Genomic DNA, 21,181 nt, shown 5'->3' with positions numbered 1-21,181 from the left:
CGTCTTAGTTAGCACGCCCACCTCCCATGCCGATGACCCCGGTTCAAGTTTAGGGGGTAAGTGTAAGGCCGGAGACACACTGCAAGCATGGCGTTTCTGCTGCGTGTCAGTCGCGGGGCGGCTGCCTGGCGTTTTCTCTGTCTTTGCAGACCAGAAGCGTGTCTGACGCGGCGGTGCTGCTGCTGGGAAGCCCTATACTTCATGTTAAATATAAATATATTGCCTATTGACCATACATATACTGTATATGGTATTGACGGCAAAATAGGCTACAGAATATTTTGTTCAGTATTGACAGGTTTAATATTTCAAAATCGATAATTATGTTGTTTTTAATTTACAAATAGGCCTATATCTGCATTTATGTTACCCTAAAGACTTTCAAACATGAAAATGTCATTTATTAATATGTATTCGTGTCAAAATGGCATATAAACATCTTTTCCTATGCTATTTTGCCTAGAAACGCTTCCAACACGCTCGCGTGTCGCGTGAAAAATAGACGCCTCTTCTATTTGAAGCATGCACGGGTTTTCCGCGCGGCTGACGCAGGCAGTATGCAAGCGCTAACTGGTTAACGTGGGAGCCGAAATAAAAACGGACACGCCACGCAGCCGAGACGCTCACGGCATGCTTACAGTGTGTCTCCGGCCTAACCGATGTAAGGCAAGGCAAGTTCATTTATATAGCACGCTTTAGCGAACTGACGCACACACTTGTCTGTGATAAGAAATGTGTCTGTTAATACGCCTTTGACCCTTGTTTGAGTTGAAAAATATGGGAGGACAGTGCCGGAAGATCTGTCAGGGCATTTATGTTTACATGACTGTAAACAATTGCACTCTACAGCTATGTCAAACAACTCTGTCCGGCTGCATTACGATACCCCATAATACTGTCAAAGCACTACAGAATCTGAAATGCAGTTTTTTTATATGTATATTTTGATATTTTGAAGTTTTTGCATCTTGATTTCGTTTATTAAAAATGTTTTCCAAAACATACACAGATATGGTTGACATCATTGCTGTAGCGTGAACTCAAGCCCCACTCTTTTTTTGATGAAATTGTGTGTGTGTGTGTATGTGTGTGTGTGTGTGTGTGTGTGTGTGTGTGTGTGTGTGTGTGTGTGTGTGTGTGTGTGTGTGTGTGTGTGTGTGTGTGTGTGTGTGTGTGTGTGTGTGTGTGTGTGTGTGTGTGTGTGTGTGTGTGTGTGTGTGTGTGTGTGTGGTCTTGTCTTCAGTCACATCAACTATTGCACCACAAATATTTTTGCTCTAATAATTCTGTAATCTAAGATGCCCATATCTGCCACAAATAGGCACAAGCCGTGGCGTAACTGTCTGACATGTCTGTGGCCTTTCACTGGACATCGCTCTAAATATGCACACAGACAGTACAGGGCAGAACATGACATTTCAGACACTTTTGTATATTAATAAACAATGTTAAATGGTTTTGCCATGTCTTTATAAGTGACAAAAATAATAATAATTCCACTTTTTACAGTGTTTGATCTAAAGAGGCAAAAAAGCAACATAATCTATACAGTAATTACCTTTTATGCTACTAATTTTGCATTCAGAATGAACAGAAGCTGGTTAACATGTGACCTCCATAGCACACTGTTAGGTTAAATAAAACCAGAGATAATTAGAGCCCTTTTTAGCTTTTGATTTTGCTCATCTAGACTGTTTTAGGTTTGATAGTGAACAAATCTTGTTCCCCAAAACTTGTTTTTTGCCAGAATCAATGCATGACCAGAATATATACACTCACCTAAAGGATTATTAGGAACAAGGCATGTGCCGATATCAATTTTTCATGTTGCGATTAATTGCTGAAGTTTTATCACGATATACGATATTATCACAATATTGAAATAAGTTGCAAAAAAAAGTGTTGCCATAGCATAACAGCTTTAAGAACTATATTTGTAATAACAAAAATAACTGAATGTTTAAATACAATAGTGCACCAAAAATATATACAGCTCTGGAAAAAAAATCAAGAGACCACTTAACATTGAGAAACAATGAGAAATCAATGTTAAGTGGTCTCTTGATATTTTTCAGAGCTGTAAAAGTACAATTTTCAAACAGATTAACGTGCAAAAGAATTAGGCTATAAAGAACAACAGGTAGGCTAACAAATTGCAATAAGGTCTCATTATTTATTGCATTAATTAAGATTACATTTGGTACAGAGAGTATAATGTTTTTGGTAATGTTAGTTAAGAAATACTAACCATTGTTAGTTTTATCTTAGGTCCATTAAAAAGGTTATTTTGATTTTGATTGTAATGTTATTAAACAGTAACTAAGAAATTAACATTACTTAGAATAATTAATTCTTTATAAGTATTTTTCATTGTCAATTTGGTAATAATTAAGTCGTATGTCTCAAAGTTTTTCTGAACAATAACAAAAAATTAGAACAGTTCTAGTTGTTAGGGCATGTTGTAGTCCAGATTAAAACATAAAAATGTTTGTTTGAAAATAAATAGCCTATTAAGTCTTTAAGTATTAAGTATTTGGTGCTGTGATGAACAACATTGAGATTACAAAAAACGAATGGCTGTTTTAAAAACTACACGCGGTTTCTTTTGTTTGCGGGTTTCCGGGCTAATCGCAGCATTCTGCAGTTCATCAGCGCCCTCTGCTGTCACTGAGCGGCACTTCAGCAGCGCGTCTTCTTCACCGGTTCAGTCATGTGCAAACGCACGTTGGGCTTGTTTATATCTGAGCGCTTCCCTTTGATGCAGAATACAGCGGTGTTGAGCATTTATACGGTTGATGGGCAAAGTATTCTTGAGTGCATTATAAAAAAATATATAAATTGTTAAATTATTATTTACGATATTTTAAAGTGCCCACGATAACAATATCGTGCATATTCATTATCGTGATAAATCGCATTATCGAAAATCGGCACATGTCTATTAGGAACACCATACTAATACTGTGTTTGACCCCCTTTCACCTTCAGAACTGCCTTAATTCTACATGGCATTGATTCAACAAGGTGCTTAAAGCATTCTTTAGAAATGTTGGCCCATATTGATAGGATAGCATCTTGCAGTTGATGGAGATTTGTGGGATGCACATCCAGGGCACGAAGCTCCTGTTCTACCACATGCCAAAGATGCTCTATTGGGTTGAGATCTGGTGAGTGTGGGGGCCATTTTAGTACAGTGAACTCATTGTCATGTTCAAGAAACCAATTTGAAATTATTCGAGCTTTGTGACATGGTGCATTATCCTGATGGAATTAGCCATCAGAGGAAGAGTAAATGGTGGTCATAAAGGGATAAATATGCTCAGAAACAATGCTCAGGTAGGCCGTGGCATTTAAACGATGCCCAATTGGCACTAAGGGGCCTAAAGTGTGCCAAGAAAACATCCCCCACACCATTACACCACCACCACCAGCCTGCACATTGGTAACAAGGCATGATGGATCCATGTTCTCATTCTGTTTACGCCGAATTCTGACTCTACCATCTGAATGTCTGAACAGAAATCGAGACTCATCAGACCAGGCAACATTTTTCCAGTCTTCAACTGTCCAATTTTGGTGAGCTTGTGCAAATTGTAGCCTCTTTTTCCTATTGTAGTGGAGATGAGGGGTAACCGTTGGCCCATTCTCCTCTGACCTCTAGCATTAACAAGAAATTTTCATCCACAGGACTGCCACATACTGGATGTTTTTCCCATCATTCTTTGTAAACCCTAGAAATGGTTGTGCGTGAAAATCCCAGTAACTGAGCAGATTGTGAAATACTCAGACCGGCCCGTCTGGCACCAACAACCATGTCACGCTCAAAATTGCTTAAACGTGCAGTATGCAACTTTTGGCCACTAGGGGTCACTCATTCAAAATAATAACAACAGACGTACTTTAATGACGTCGGGAAAGTGCGTGGGCTCATGGGAGTTGTTGTCATTATTGCCACTGTCAACCAGCGAATCTGGCATCTCCAGCAGAAAACATGTTCACTGACAAGGTAATTGTTATATTACATCTCTATAATTGTTAAGTTTAGTTACGGCTTTTCACGTTATGTAATGCCAATCTAATGAAATAGCAGCGAGCTACCGTTACTTAACAAACTTATCAGTAACATTAGCTAATGTGTGAGACAGAATGTTGTGCGGGCGGTCGCTATGTCAACATACCTATAAGTTGGTAGGCTATGTTGACATATTAACCGTGCATCATAATTTGAGTTACTCAAATTATAGATATGTTGACATGGCATCCGCGATTGTCGAACATTCTGTATATCAACTGTTCAATAAGGAAATACATTTCAATTTAGTTTATCATTACCAACATAAAACAGTAAATGAGAGAACCAGGACCAGCAATACGTTGTTTATTGGAACACGCGCTGTGTCGCTCCCCACGTTCATCAATCATTCTAATAAACATTTATTTTGGAACTCAGAGATATATGAATAAGTAGATCATTATTAAATCGATATTATATGTAGCTAGTATTAACATATGATAAAAGTGACGGTCACCTTATATTAATTGACCAAGATAGTGGCATATTACCTTATGAAGCTAACGTTACTTTCTCCAGCTACATATAAAACCAATAATAGCTAGTCCATCTGCGTTTTACACATGACATCATCGTCTCACCAAATATACGGATAGAAATATACTTTTGAATCAGTTTTAAAAAGTCTCAGTTTCAGTCTCCAAAAACACAGAATCCGCCTGTTTGAAAAGCCGATGCAATACAAAATGTAATGTTATACGTATTCAGCTAAACGCGTCTCAATGTGGTCAAGATCGCTATGCAATATGCAAACATACAGCATGTTATGATTATATGATTATTATGTTAGCTGAATGGTTACTTAAATTACCTGTTTATTAAAACGAAAGCGAGATCAGCATATCTCTCTGCAGTCCGAGCTTGTCACGAAGATTTCGCCATCTTTCAAAGGCTTCTCCAAGGTTTACACGTCTCTTGCTTCTTCTACTGTCCCAAAATCTTCTCGGGTCATTTTTTTTCACCCGTACGTTTGCGCTTTGTTGAGCTGGCAAAACGTACAGGCAAAGAGTAGTCATGATCCATTATCATACAGACTTTTTTATACGGGTGTTCCCCTTATACTGTCAGTGATCCTCTTTGAGTTTGGCGGTTCCGCCGAGTTCCGCAGGAAGCAAGACGCAAACGTGGATATGACGTGAAAGACGGGCGACATAACGGAAATAAAGACACGGTCCGTGTCTTCGAATTAAAATATTAATTTCTCTGGATTTAGAAGTTAATTGGAACTGTCGGGATAATGTAAACACACAACTTTAAAAAATATATAACATAGATATAGTGATCTTTTATATTTTTAATGCTGAAACATTACATATTGTGCCTTTAAATCACCTTTCTTTCCCATTCTGACATTCAGTTTGGAGTTCAGGAGATTGTCTTGACAGGACCACACCCCTAAATGCATTGAAGCAACTGCCATGTGATTGGTTGATTAGATAATTGCATTAATGAGAAACTGAACAGGTGTTCCTAATAATCCTTAAGGTGAGTGTATACACCAGCATTAACAAAAGACCACAGTAACATTTTATATTACAATAAGGTTCCATGTCTTAACATTAGACATGAACATGAACATCAAAAATACTTCTGAAGCATTATTAATCTTAGTAAATGTTTATTTCAACATGTTCTAATACATTACTAAACTCAAAAGTTATCTGTTAATATTTAATGGACCTTAGCTAAAATGTTAACAAAAAATAATTAATACTGTAACAAATGTATAAATTGCTTATTGTTAGTTCAGGCTAATGATAAATAATTATCATTTACTAAAGTGTTACAGAGATTAATCCAAATTATGTAGCGGAGGGGCAATTAGACTCATGTGTTGGATGACAAAATAGCTAAAATGTATACACTTCATGATTGAGTACATAGTACACAGTATATGTGCATAGTGTATAGTATATCATTTAAAACATGACTCTACTCTTGCTGTCTACGTCCTCAGGCTGATTTTGAATGCTCTACACAGGCAGACTGATGTCATCATGTTAAAATTATTACTGTCAAAATTAGCACGTTAACACATGCAATAATTTTTTTTCTTTTTCGGTTTAACGGTTATAAATATTTAACATAGCATTCGTTTTTCCATCATAATTTGGCTAGCGTTACATTATATGTTCACGCTCTTATTTATGCAAATGCTTTTAAACCATTCAAGCACGACACAAATGTCTGTGAATGGCCTGTCTATGTGACACACACTTGATGTACAGAAAGACTCGTGCCAGTATCGCGCACACAGACAACGTGCAAGGATCCAGTTCCCTTTCTCGCTTGAACAACAATTACACATAATTTTGCCAAAATGCCTGTTTTGTTGGGTGTTCATAAGAGCACTCCTGAATGATTTAAATAACATCTTAAATGAACTTAGTTTGAGAAAATGAGAAGCGTGTGACAGCGCGTAAGATCCCAATAATGTTTGGCAGCGGGGGATCTTAAAGTGCCAGCAGTCTAATAAACCAGATTCTGTGGTGTCTGTCATTAAAGTTAATCAAAGAACAAAAGTAACAAAGACAATTAATAAGGATTAATACATATTCCATTTATAAATTATGCAGTTAAGACTGTAGTGTTTGATAACTATATTCAGTTTCTGAATATGAAGGCCACAGGTAAATATAGCATTTATTATGTGAAGATTGTTTTAAGTTGACTTAAATGAAAAAAACATTTTTTTAAAGCCTATTAAATGGTGAAAATGATAGTTTTTAATTTTCTGTAATGCTGAAAGTCTATTATTAATGTTTTTAAAAATTCATAGAGATATCAGTAGCATTGTTAGTATCATTGATACTGGCCTTCATTCATAAAAAGATGCCATTACAACACATTTAAAATATACTGTCTTTAAGTTGTTTCTACATTAATTTGGAGAGTAACTGTGAAATTATTACAATGTAAAAATATATAAAAAAAATAAATAAATGTAATTGATTGACAGCACTAGTTTAAATGCTAAAATCCTAAAATGTCAAATCAACATAAACTCACATACACATATAAACACATACACACACACTTACCCAGGCTCAGACAGAACAGGGTGTAGAATGACTTGAGGGGCCCTGGGGGGAACCTCAGGGGCCACATCTACAAAGAGAAAGAGTTAAGAGATAAGTCACGAAGTAGAGATACCATAAATACCAAGATTTGTAAAAGAGAGTATTTTATATAGGCCAAGTAAAGCTCCGCTATCAGCTGAATGGAAAAATTCCAACTCTGCCCATATCAGCTGATCTGATTCCTATGCACTCATTTGGCAACTCCTAAACTGGGCGCCTTACTTAAGCATAGCTTTAGTTCAGTCTCCCTGCTCCCTGCATGCATGCTGCTTTGCAAACCACCTCCACCCCAGCTCCTCATTAAACTGTGTTTAACTTAATCAATGTCATTCTGTTACCATTGATGCATGCTCCGTTCTCGATGGGGGACTTATAATGCCCTCCCAGTTTAAAAAAAATGTGAGGTTGTCCCCAGAAGCTGCTGCTGTGCCCTGTCTTGGCTTTTCATGGAGCTCATGAAAAGGATGGGGAATTTAGAACAGAGCCATAATGCCAAATGTAAATTTTGCCAAATATGTTAATAAAAAGTTGACTAAAGGTTTGTCTATGGTGTTTTTGACTTAAGCTGCAGTCCGTAACTTTTTGCGCTCTAGTAGTTAATAAACACAACTGCACGCGTCTTGCGGAAGAACATTGCAGCCGGAGCTACTTATCTCTTTTTATGTCTAAAGCCGGGTGCACACTGTGCGATTTTGCCAACGATTTGGCCGTCTGAGACAAATTTAGCAAATCCTAAAAGATTCCTCTGATCCTAGGCTAAAATCTGACGTCTTTGGTCGGTAGTTTGACATGTTCACCGGCAGCTGATTAATGAGCGCTGCGATCAAATTTTACCGCAGATGAAATTCTGGCAGTGTCAGAAGATTTACCACACAACCCTGCAGCGTGACCTCCTACGACCACCGTCAAATATCTCGGTTTTTCAAGACAAACTATGACAAGTTTACGAGAGCTAGAGATTTCTTTGTAGCCAGCATTTCAGTCCCGCGTGTAATGCAGCTCACCGTCACCGAACGCGTCATTCATTGATGATATCAAACTCCGGACGAGTTTTCTTGCGCGCGTCTGTTTTTAGCACGCCTTCACTATCGTACAGTCTGACATTAATGACAACTGAGATCTTACAGTGTGACATGGCTTACATCAGGGATCATGTTCATACAGTCTGATGAGCAAAATTCGCAAAGGATTTTGAAAAATCGCACAGTGTGCAGAACACATAGGGCGACTCACACAGGGACTGTGCTCCTCCGCAGCGGTTCCTACCAGACCACTCTAAAATATTGTCTCAATATGTACCATAATGATTCAGGGTAAGACAAAAACAGGTTTGGAAAATGGATTCATATTGTCTCATTATATCATTTTTGTAAATCTTGAACACAAAAAGTTACGGACAGCAGCTTTAAGTGGACCTGACTGAAAATCATTTATTTAACAAGGATGAATGAAATAATAATAAAAAAAGTGAGAGTAAAGACATTTATAATCTTTATATTTTAAATAAAAGCTGTTCATCAAAGAATTCTGAAAAAAAAATGATCACCGTTGATAACATTGATAATACTGTATATTTCTTGAGCAGCAAATCAGCATATTAGAAAGATTTCTGAAGGATCATCTAACATTGAAGACTAGAATTATAATGTTGAAAAAAATCTGATTTGCCATCTGAGGCAATATATTACATATTAATATATATTAAAACAGGAAACAGTTACTTTAAATTGTACTAATATTTCACAATATTACTGTGTCCGCACCTTTTCATTGCTATTATTGTTTGCTATTATTCATTGTATTGTTTTTACTGTGTGTTTGATAAAATAAATACATTCAGTTGAAAAACAAACTAATGATTATGTCTAATAGACAAAACTGTGCATATGTTCCCTTCTTAAAGGTACCATTGTGACTGATCTCAGTAGCTCACATAGGTTACCTCTTCATTGGAATTAAACCAGCGAAATTGCCTTTACATCAAACTATCAGGCTACCAACAACATCATGGCTCTCCTCCCTCCACACGCTCATCAAAAACATGCAGCGAGCTGAGTGCCTCCCACAGAATACAGGCACTTATCAGCCTTTATTTGTCAGCGAGGCGCAGGCGACCTCGCCTTTAAAAGAACCATCATTATAGAATACAGCATTGCTGGTTAAGAGACGGCAAGAAGAGGAAAGAGGAAAGAAAGACAGAGGGAGAGGGTTTGTTGCACCTCAAAGAAAAGATGGCATAAAAATGACATCAAAAAAGTTTGCCTCTGCATGTCATGGTGCATTATGGGTAGGAGTAATGACCAATTATGACACACTTACCAGGGAAGATGAACTGCTGCTTGTATTTGTAGAAATGAGAGGCTGAGAAGAGCACAGGAGAGAAGCAGACAGAATTCAATAAAATTCAACAAACCCCCAGATGATTATTGTCTTGTGTTATTGCTCTGCAAAATTCACCACAGTTTATTACAAAGAGAACACAGAAATGCCTTTTAGGATACAGAAAAGTCTGAGACCACACAAAATCTGGGATTTAATCAGCACATTTATACATTTCTTAACCGTTTATGCTTGATAAGCCAACAATGAATGTGGTCATGCAAACGCATTAACTCGGATATGTTTCACTATCCGGAAGAAAAGACTACTGCAATTTCCATGCCATGCCTTGATCGACAGATTTTTGCCCCTTACTCTAATTTCGCCTGGCATATAACATATTTATCTGTTTTTTGGGTTTGTTTGTTTTAAATGCACATGTGTGATATGTGACATGTGATATGTGTCCTTACTGTGGATTTAAGAGCATCCAGACAGAACGAGTGTAACGGAGGCCAGCTAGTAGTTGCTAGAGTAAACCTCACTCCTCTGACCTCAAGAGACGCTCTAGAGACTGACGATAGGGGTTGCAGCCTTTAGCCTCCTTGTTAGAGCATCCGACTCTCATGCCGGCGGACCCGGGTTCGAGTCCCGGTCTGAACAGAAGGGGTTACACGAGCGTTTCGCGATAGGGGTAGGAGGAAATATATCGCAAACTCTGATTCTTTCTTGACACAATAAATTATAAAAATGTGTTCTCATCTCATGAAGAGTGAAAGAGTCAAAATGCTACATCCACAACTGCATGAGAGGAGAATATAAATCTGTAAGTTTCCTGCTGACATTTTGAAATCCTCTTGGGTTTTCAGTGCTTTATTTAACACAGCTGACATAACAGTTACACGAATGATTACACTTTGATGTCACTACCAGGGAATAACCTGATTTATTAATAAAGTCTTGTAAACGCGGTTTTCTTGCGTTGGCGGGTTGTTAGTTTGCATATAAACTGGGTCAACGGGTCATCTCAATAACCATTATCAGCATATTGGTGGGCATGTAAACGTGCCGTCTAATTTAAATCAGGAAATAAATAGAACATTTTATGATTTTTTAAAATGAAAAACACTCAATTCAATCCACATTTACTTGTATAGCACTTGTCACAATACATATCGTTTCAAAGCAGATTTACAGAAAGTTGCACTAAGTGTAAATAGCGATAGATTCTATGTACACTATGTAAATAAAGCAGTATTTTCTTTGCAATAAATGTAAATAGTAGTTAGATGCTATTTATACTCAATAGTGGTGACACCTCACTGTTGTTGTACATTAAACAGTATTCTATAATAAGAGTGTAAATTATTATATTTAATGAAATGATTAAATAGATGGCACTTTATTGGGACAACAGCTGCTGTTGACAACCCCACATCTTCCGTAATTTTGTCTGGCCAAACCAGACAACGGTGGGCGGAGTTAGTGTAAATAGCGTAAATATATGTTTATATTCCTGGTCATATTTCCATATCACGAATCAAATAAGCAATTTATGATGTCATATGAACGCTCAATTTCTATTCTTTGGTTCATTCTCAAATTATGCTTGCAGGGCTATAGACCACGATTAAAATAATTGCAAATGCTAAAATGGCCAAAGTGCAACGATTTAAGGCCGATTCACACTGCATAGACAAATGGCGGACAACAACGGCAGACACTTTGTCAGGTTTTGTCGGATGAGTGTGTCCCTGTTGACATCTGTCACCTTTGGTTGGTGCTTGTTTTCACCAAAAGAACATGCTGAATCCCCGTAGATCAAGTCGTGGAACGTCTAAGAAGTGATGAACTGTAATCTGGTGATTGTCGGTGTCTGTCGGTACAGTGCCAATTGTCCTTTAAAGCCTAGTTGCCATTGGCAACAGTAAAGAAAACTTGGCTTTTTACTCTCTTGTGTAGGTACTCATTTTTAATAAGTAATTACTATATAACCACTAAAAAGGTATGTTCTATATAGTAAGAATGTAATCAGGATGTACTACCTTCGCTATGTTGTCATTATCATGTGATCTATCAGTTATGTCGCTTCACTGCCTTTCTCCTGTGGCCTCATGGGATAGTAAAATGTCCATCATATGCACAATTCAGAATTTTGCTGAAAGAAGTAGGTGACCCAGGTACATTTTATCTACTCTTTTATGAGTTCCTGTGAACTCGGACATGCTTTTTTTGTCACATACTGTTTTTTGCCTACTATATAGCTGGGAAATATGCGATTTCGGATGCAGCCTTTGTGTGTGTCCATACAGTATAACTATATTAAACTGCACACTAGTGTTCCCTGCATGCAACGCAACAACAAACACAGCATGGGTAGTGATGCATGAGTAATGAAAAAAAATGATCACTCTTTTGAAGTCATTCCAAAAGATTCACAAAATGGTTAGAGGTTAGAATCTGACTCACAAAGACAATGACTGCATCTGAAATTGCATACTTCCCTACTGTATAGTAGGTGAAAAACAGTATGTGACAAAATAAGCATGTCCAAATTCTCAGCACTGATAAAAGATTATACTGAAAGTACCTGAATGATCTACTTGTGCATACGATAGACACTTTACAATCCCATGAGGTCATGGTAGAAGATTTGTCACCACTAAAGATACCACACAGATTTCTCCCTCACTAAACAGGGAGTCATTTTTGGGGGGGATTCAAAATCACAAACAGCAAAGGTTATATAACTTTGAAATCCCCCCCCCCCCCCCCCAAAAAATAAATTAAATCCTAATTATAAAATCCAAATGATAACGTAAATTGTTATGCTGAAATAATTTGCAATGTTTTTTGTTTTACTAAATAAAAATGCAAAAATTCTAACCATTGTCTTTAAAGGGTTAGTTCACCCAAAAATAAAGATTATTTCATTAATTACTCCTAAAGACACCTTCGTTCATCTTTGGAACACAAATTAAGATATTTTTGTTGAAAGCTGATGGCTGAGAAAGGCTTCAGATAGGCCTCCATTGGCATTCAGTACATTTACACTGACCCACTCACAAGACCCATAAAAGGCACTAAACACATCGAAACAAAGTCCATCTCAATACAGTGGCTGTACAATACTTTTACAATGCGACAAAAATAGTTATTGTGCACACAAAAATCAAAATAACGACTTTATCCACCAAGTTATTGACGTTAATTCGACGCATGCGCGAGAATATGACACAGCTCTGCCATTCGAATACATGACCCAGAAGAGGAGGAGCGCCGCTATCGCGTGAGTTCACGTCCGAGACCTACACGGAAGACAATAACTTGCCGGATAAAGCCATTATTTCGATTTTTTGCGCACAAAAACTATTCTCAACGCTTCGTAAAAGTATTGTACAGCCACTGTAGTGAGATGGACATCGTTTCGATGTTTTTAGTGCCTTTTATGGGTCTTGTGATTGGGAATGTACTGAATGCCAATGGAGGCCTTTCTGAAGCCTTTCTCAGCCATCAGCATTCAACAAAAATATCTTCATTTGTGTTCCGAAGATGAACGAAGGTGTCCAATGACATGAGGGTGAGTAATTAATTAAATAATTTTCATATTTGGGTGAACTAACCCTTTAAGCAGTTATTATTTGAAATTCAGTGGGGGAAAAAAAATCATCTTATGTTTTGGGTTGGTACCTGTAAGGTTGGACTGTTTCTGCTGTCTGGCGCTCTGTGGGGAAGGATGCAGAGGAGACGGGGGCGTTGCGCTGGGCGGCAGAGGGGGAGCAGGAGATGAAGGGGTGGAGGAGGTGGTGGAGGAGGGGTTGCTGCTGGAGTCGGGCTGATATGGCACAGGGATGTGGTCCTGAAACAGAGAGAGACAGACCTTTCGTAACATACAAAAACACTCCCTACGCCTTGCTCATTACTGGCACGGTCAGACATCAGTAAACCTGGCTTCATTCTCACGGTCAGTTAAAGATTAATCAAAAAGGAGGGATGTGGCGGCTGTAGACCTGATCTCTCATGGGCTGAATACCGGATAGTTGTGCTACATTGTCCAACATTGTGTTAGAAAGAGGAACGCATCATTAGCCAGCATGACTGAGTGGCTTGTATATTTGATAAGACAACAAAAAAGTAAAAGAGAAAATACCTAGTCTATGCTATGTCAGTCATAATGGGAAGATTTTTGTTTACTATTCGTGTTGATTAAGGGCCAGATATACTAAAAAGGGTAAAAATTAGTGTAAGACCACAATCTCATAAAAGTGCTGATTGGGAATGGAATGTTCTTTAGGTGATCTACTGACAATGCTCAAAAAAAAGAACACAGACGCAGCAGCTCAATTCCATTGTGACTAACACAATCTACCAAGAGCAGCGCAAATTAGCATAGAGTTTCTAAGAGCTGTTGTTAATAGGGTTTAGGTAATCTACTAACGACACAGTGTAATGTGTATGTTCTGTTTTAGGGTACGATTACACAACAACATGCTTAAAATGGAAAAGTTTTTCCTTTGAGTTTTCTGTGTACAGACGAGAAATGATCCCCATTCACACAGATCTGCGACTAAAAATGCTGCATTCTGCTGCCATAATGTCTTCGTTTTCACAGATTCACATCCAAGAACTTTTCAAAAACGTGCATTTTTAGGCCCCCAAAATGCCGTTGTCAACCAATGAACAGCCAAAATGCATAGAAAGTTTTACGTTTTTAGTTGTAAGTGGTGTCGTGTAAACTGCCCTTAAGATTTGTTTTCACACCGGCTGCTAGTGATGTTATGTATGACACTGAAGCTTCGATGCGCGTATTGCGTATGCGAGACCATTTCAAATGAAGCTCCGTATCGGGGTGTGTATTGGTTTCCCAGAGTCACGTGATCGATGACAAATGAAGCCTCACTTTCTGTCCAATCACGTGCGCGTTTCGCTTTGCGTCTCAGAAGGTTCGAACTCCAGATCGAGTTGTTGGCTCAGTCAGTCTGGTTGATGTATTTGTGAGGAGAGTGCTGTACTTTAAAAGTTAATCAAAAATTACATTTAGATAACCAAAATGTATTTGTCACTATTTATTTATTTGTCTCTTTTTTTTTGGTAAAACATTTGCTTTTTTTTAGGTAATTTGGTGTTAGGGGATATGGTGTTGGTGTTTGTATTTAGAATAAAGAAAAAAAGAGTAATGGCCTTTCCCTATCTGGGAATATTTTGAGTGTATAGCTTTCAATGTGTGTATGCTTTAAAAAATAAATAAATAAATAAATAGGAAACTACTGTCTAAGAGAAGAAATAGACGATCAGCCCCAACGCTGTAAAACAGCTTTCATGTCTATGTCAAATATTTCAAAACTTTATCACTTTTCTGTCATTCACTGTACACAAACATTATCATTGCTAAGTGTCATAAGCACATTTAATGATCATATTACACAATGGCCTTATTCACTATGTGTGTGGAGAGTATGCCTACTTTAGATCTTCTTGAATCACATATATAGCTCATTTATATTTTATTGTCACACTTTAATTGGTAAATTAATTTATTTAATGGACAAATTAAACACAAAAATGTAAGGCTTTTATGTGTACACATTGAAACGGTGTAGTGTGTTGTGATTGCTTTATCGGACAGAGCTTCGATCTTCCACAGGCTTCTGCCCGCTTTATTTTAAATAAGCGCCAGATGGCGCTGTTCCTGACACTCGCGACGCCTCAACTCTTTTCCCGAAACAGTCAGGGTAACGCCTCACTGCTTCATGAGGCTTCATTTCCCCATCCCTACCGGCTGCATCCAAAATCGCATACTTTCCTACAATATATTAGGCAATAAACAGCATGTGATAAAAGAAGTGTCCAAATTCACAGTACTCATAAAGGAGTAAGCAAAAAGTACCCAGATGACCTACTACAACTGTTGAGATTGTGACGTGTGCATACAATGGACACTTTACTATCCCATGAGGCCACAGGATAGGATTTGTGAATGGCAGTGAAGCGACGTAACTGACCCTGACAGGTCACGTGATGACAACATGGCGAATGTGTCTCCAAATTACATTCATGCTATATAGAACATATTTTTCTAGTGGTTGTGAAGTAATTACTTACTCAAAAAAGGACCTATTCAAGACAGTATGTGATTTCAGATGCAGCCTCTGTTCCTAGTTAGTTCCCTTGTTTGTTAATTAGTGCCCACACCTGTTCCGTTTTATCCTTGATTATGTTCTCTGCATTGAAGCCTTGAGTTTCCCTAGTTCATTTGTCTGTTATTGTCTATGTTAATGGGGTTATTTTTAATTTATTATTCCTGTTATCTCCAGTAATCTCCTGAGTGTTAATTTTGGATTTGTTAAAGACTGTTTTTGTTCCTACTCTGTTGTGCATTTCAATACAGCCACCGACACACAGCTGCAGCAAATTAAATATAATGTGGCGTGTAAAACGATATTCTCTGGCAAGTGGAGAAAAATTCTCCCCCTTATCAAGCACAAAATTAGTTATTATGATAATAATGGCAAAAAATACCAACAATTTGATTACTACAAAACTTAGCGAATCATGTTGCTTTATATATATAATAGGAGTTTCCCTTTCAGATGATAAATGTATGAGAGGAGAGTACTATATACACATATATACATATAATGAATCTAAAATATATGAAAGTTTAATTTTTATCATTACATTATGGAAAATAATGAACTTTATCACAATATGCACATTTTTTGAGAAGGACCTGTATATATATTACTCTCCTCTCATATATTTTGCATCTGAAAGGGAAACTCCTACCAATACATATGCAATATAAAATGAATGGTAAATGGACTGCATTTATATAGCGCTTTCAACCAACCCTATGGCCATCCAAAGCGCTTTACATATTGCCTCACATTCACCCATTCATACACTCATCCATACACCAATGGCGGTGTCTGCCATGCAAGGCGTCATCCAGCTTGTGTCTTGCTCATGGACACCTCAACACTTGGTCAGGTGGAACCGAGGATTGAACCTCCAACCTTCCGGTTTGTAGACAATCTACATGAACCACTGAACCACTGCCGCACATATAATCAGGTGCAAAAATGTGTCCATGCTTTGTTTCATTGCAAAATTTTCACTGTGTGTCTTCCATAAATCCTGGCTTGAGTCTGAGGTTTTGGGTAAAACTAAACGCAGATATGAATCATGTGTATATAAAACCTATGTTTAAGTTTTAGAAGCTATTATTTCAGATGATAAACTGTTATACCATTAGAATTTAAAATTCGCTTGCCGTTTCTGTTGCATTGAAACTTCAATATTGTCTGAAAAGGCTCAGAGACAGAACATGCATGGAGAATAAAACAGCAATTTAGTTCAGGTTTAGGTCAGGTTAACCCAGATATGACAGTTTTCAGGACCACAAAATAAAGCTTTTTATGGTTCAGTGGTTGCAAAAAGTATCACTTAATCTACACTTAATGTATAACTGTCATTGCATGCATCATTAAGAACAGAATAAATATACTGACTTTTTCTCGCAATTGCAAGTTTTTATCTTGCAATTCTTGCAATTCAAACTCACTCAAATCTTTACCTATTTTTCCAGCTTCTAACACATCAACTTTGAGGACAAAAAATGTTCACTTGCTGCCTAATTTATCCCACCCACTAACACGTGCCATGATGAAGAGATAATCAGTGTTTTTCACTTCACCTGTCATAATGTTATGCCTGATCGGTGTATATCTCACATTTCTGAGAAATAAAATTCAGAATTGCAAGATGTAAATTTGTTACACGATTTTGTAAAACAGTTAATAAAATTCAGTTTTAGACTTATCATCTTCAGATTTGAAATATTTTGGTCAGAGTTATGGCTTTAGCTGTAGTGCATTTCTAGATTCCTCCAAGGCCAACTTCAATTTTATTTTCATAAAGATATTTCATACAAATAAATTTCTAATAACTTTACAAAACTTTGAAGCTTATTATAGCTATTTTTGATTATAAAAAATATTATCATTTTAACTTTACAGTAAACTGCCAAGTGTCTGCTTTCAAATGAGACCATAATTATGCTTTCAGTGCAAAGGATTCACAAACTGTATCTGTTTTAGTCTGAGTGTGCATTTCTTATTTTTTTTCCAAAAGTTGGGATCCAGCTTAACAGGTTAAAAGGTTTTATTCAATGGTTGAAACAAGCTTCAATACACCGGAGTCATCACACATTCAAGTTACAAATTGTCGGTTCTTACTTTAAAAATAAGGTTGGGGGGAGAGGGAGGGTACTCTTAAAGTCACCATGAAATGTCACTCACATGAGATCCACCAATAGCAAACCACAACCATCCAATCAATTCCTGATGGACAAAATTAAGTCCAGCCATATATTTTTTCTTGTTTGAGAAGCTTACATTTAAATACACATACCAAATTCACGATAGAGAAGAAAAACTACCATTTCATGCCGACATTAAGACTTTCATTTAAAGTTACACCTTTCATACATTAATGCAATTGTTTCAAGTTTTACATATACAAATGATATATTTGTCTATCATTAAACATTTTTTAAATCTGTAGTAAACTACACTCACAGTTATTCTACAATTCCACCCCTTTGACAGATATATTAGGTATGAAATATACTGTAGCAGCATATTCTTTTGCAGTTACTTTTTACCAGCTTGTTCTATCTTAAGTGATTTTTATTAGATATGAAGTCAGCTCCCTTCACACACGAATTTATGGAGAGCACAGACACAGGACGTGTTCTTGCATTTAAAAGCAGCTAAATAAAGTGCAATGGAGCGGAATTGAACGCAGGATTTTCAAGACTTGTTTTAAAAATGTCACGCACATCTTGTTGTGCTTAGTTTTCTAATATAAATATAAGAAAACCAGTTGTGCCGAAAATTACAGGAAGGTTGTTTTGTCTTGATCTGCAAAAATTGCTTTCGAAGCAAGTTGTTTCAATAAAAAGCAAATGCATTGCAAACATGTTGTGTTAGAAATTACAGGAAGGACTTGTAGTGCCAATCGGCCTGAGATAGTTTTGTAATAATGTTGACAGTGGAGGGATGTAACCGGGCTGAGATGTGTTTGCTTAGATGTAATGGTGCGTAACTATTCTTACCTTGTTGATTTTGTTGGTCTTGGGGAGAGTCTGGCTAATGTGGAGGTCTGAGTACCTGAGGGGGTTGTTTATGTCACATGGTACAGACTCGGTCCTGACGAGCTGACGAGCTGAGAGAGAGAGAGAGAGAGAGAAAGAGTGAGAGAAACAGCATAGTATCCACGGTAACAAGAGGCAGTTGTCACGGTAACAGAAAAACTCTGAAAAGTCTTGTCACATTTTAATGGAAGAGCCACTAAACCATGTATTATGTACAGTATATATCAGAAATATCATATGGAAATTCAACAGCAATGACCAGGGCATATCAAATATAATTGTTCACTTATTCCAGCAGAGAAAATATACATTAAATTTAAGTTGAAATAATTTTTAAAGTTTTTCCTATAGTATATACATTTTTTCATATACTATAACACATACAGTGGGTACAGAAAATATTCAGACCCCCTAAATTGTTCAGGCTTTGTTATATTGCAGCCATTTGCTAAAACCATTTAAGTTATTTTTTTTTCTCATTAATGTACACAGCACCCCAAATTGACAGAAAAACACAGAATTGTTGACATGTTTGCAGATTTATTAAAAAAGAAAAACTGAAATATCACATGGTCCTAAGTATTCAGACCCTTTGCTGTGACACTCATATATTTAACTCAGATGCTGTCCATTTCTTCTGATCATTATTGAGATGTTTCTACACCTCCATTTGAGTTCAGCTGTGTTTGATTATACTGATTGGACTTGATTAGGAAAGCCACACACCTGTCTATATAAGACCTTACAGCTCACAGTGCATGTCAGAGCAAATGAGAATTATGAGGTCAAAGGAACTGCCTGAAGAGCTCAGAGACAGAATTGTGGCAAGGCACAGATCTGGCCAAGGTTACAAAAACATTTCTGCTGCACTTATGGTTCCTAAGAGCACAGGGGCCTTCATATTCCTTAAATGGAAGACGTTTTGGACGACCCTTCCTAGAGCTGTTCTCCGGCCAAACTAAGCTATCGGGGGAGAAGAGCCTGGGTGAGAGAGGTAAAGAAGAACCTAAATATCACTGTGGATGAGCTCCAGAGATGCAGTTGGGAGATGGGAAAAAGTTTTAGAAAGTCAACTATCATTGCAGCCCTCAACCAGTTAGGTCTTTATGAGAGAGTGGCCCGGCGGAAGCCTCTCCTCAGTGACACATGAAAGCCCTCATGCAGTTTGCTAAAAACACATGAAGGACTCCAAGATGGTGATAAATGAGATTCTCTGGTCTGATGAGACCAAGATATAACTTTTTTGGCTTAATTATAAGTGGTATGTGTGGAGAAAACCAGGCACTGCTCATCGCCTGTCCAATAAAGTCCCAACAGTGAAGCATGGTGGTGGCAGCATCATGATGTGGGGGTGTTTTTCAGCTGCAGGGACAGGACGACTGGTTGCAATCGATGGAAAGATAAATGTGGCCAAGTAAATGGATATCCTGGACGAAAACCTTCTCCAGAGTGCTCAAGACCTCAGACTGGGCAGAAGGTTCACCTTCCAACAAGACAAGCCCAGCAAGCCCAACCTGGCCTAGCAAGAGCCCTGACTTAAACCCAATTGAGCATATCTGGAGAGTCCTGAAAATGGCTGTCCACCAACGTTTACCATCCAACCTGACAGAACTGGAGAGGATCTGCCAGGAGGAATCCAGGTGTGAAAAATGTGTTGCATCTTTCCCAAAAAGATGTATGGCTGTATTAGATCAAAAGGGTGCATCTACTAAGTACTGAGCAAAGGGTCTGAATACTTAGGACCATGTGATATTTCAGAATAGGGTCAGTATGATTTTTCTTTAAAGAAATAAATACTTTTATTCATTAAGGACACATTAAATTGTTTAAAAAATACTGTAAAGGTATTAATAATGTTAGAAAAGAATGTATTCTACATTAAATAAATGCTGGTCTTTTAATAATTTCATAAAAATAAAAAAACGTTAAATAAAATATAAACAATAAATAAAATGTATCACGTATTGTTTCAAAAATATTTAACAACACAACTGTTTTTTTTAACATTGATAATAATAACAAATGTTTCTTGAGCAGCAAATCATCATATTAGAATGATTTCTGAAGGATGTGACACTGAAGACTGAGGTAATGATGCTACAAATTCAGCTTTGCATTACAGGAATAAGTTACATTTCAAAACGTGTTATATAATATTTCACACTATTACTGTATTTTTTTCACATTATTACTGTATTTATCAGCTAAATGTAGCCTTGGAGAACAGAGGAGACTTCTTTCAAAACATTAAAAAATCTCACAGACCCCAGATATAGATATATAGATATATATATATACATACGATTCTTGAAACATAAACACAAAACTGAAGGAAAGAACCAGGAAATAATGTGCTTGGGGGCACAAACCTGCTACCTCACCTTGAGATGTTCCTTGATCTGCAATATCACAAATGAGTGAAAGATGAGGTGATGAAAACAGCACACAGTTGGAGAAAAAAAAAGAAGAGAAAAATTATAAGAAGGTCAGAGACCGAAGGTTAAACATACTGCTTTACAGAAAACAAGACAATTTGTTTAGTACATTAATACA

At 37.3% G+C, this 21,181-nt stretch overlaps 1 protein-coding gene across 2 annotated transcripts in view; it reads right to left on the bottom strand.

The window, feature by feature from the left end:
• Positions 1–21,181, bottom strand: part of ksr2 (kinase suppressor of ras 2) — a 143,745-nt gene that overhangs the window by 37,269 nt on the left and 85,295 nt on the right. For both annotated transcript variants that reach the window (XM_067439495.1, XM_067439494.1), the window contains exons 10-14: positions 21,010–21,027; positions 18,590–18,699; positions 13,162–13,330; positions 9,472–9,513; positions 7,114–7,180 (exon numbers count right to left, since the gene is read on the bottom strand). In XM_067439495.1, the coding sequence (XP_067295596.1) occupies positions 7,114–7,180; positions 9,472–9,513; positions 13,162–13,330; positions 18,590–18,699; positions 21,010–21,027 (406 nt within the window). The remainder of the gene's footprint in view (positions 1–7,113; positions 7,181–9,471; positions 9,514–13,161; positions 13,331–18,589; positions 18,700–21,009; positions 21,028–21,181) is intronic.

Source organism: Pseudorasbora parva, chromosome 3 (genome assembly GCF_024679245.1).
Source record: "Pseudorasbora parva isolate DD20220531a chromosome 3, ASM2467924v1, whole genome shotgun sequence".
In the NCBI taxonomy this organism is placed as follows: domain Eukaryota; kingdom Metazoa; phylum Chordata; class Actinopteri; order Cypriniformes; family Gobionidae; genus Pseudorasbora; species Pseudorasbora parva.
This window is presented reverse-complemented; position numbering and strand designations above follow the sequence as displayed.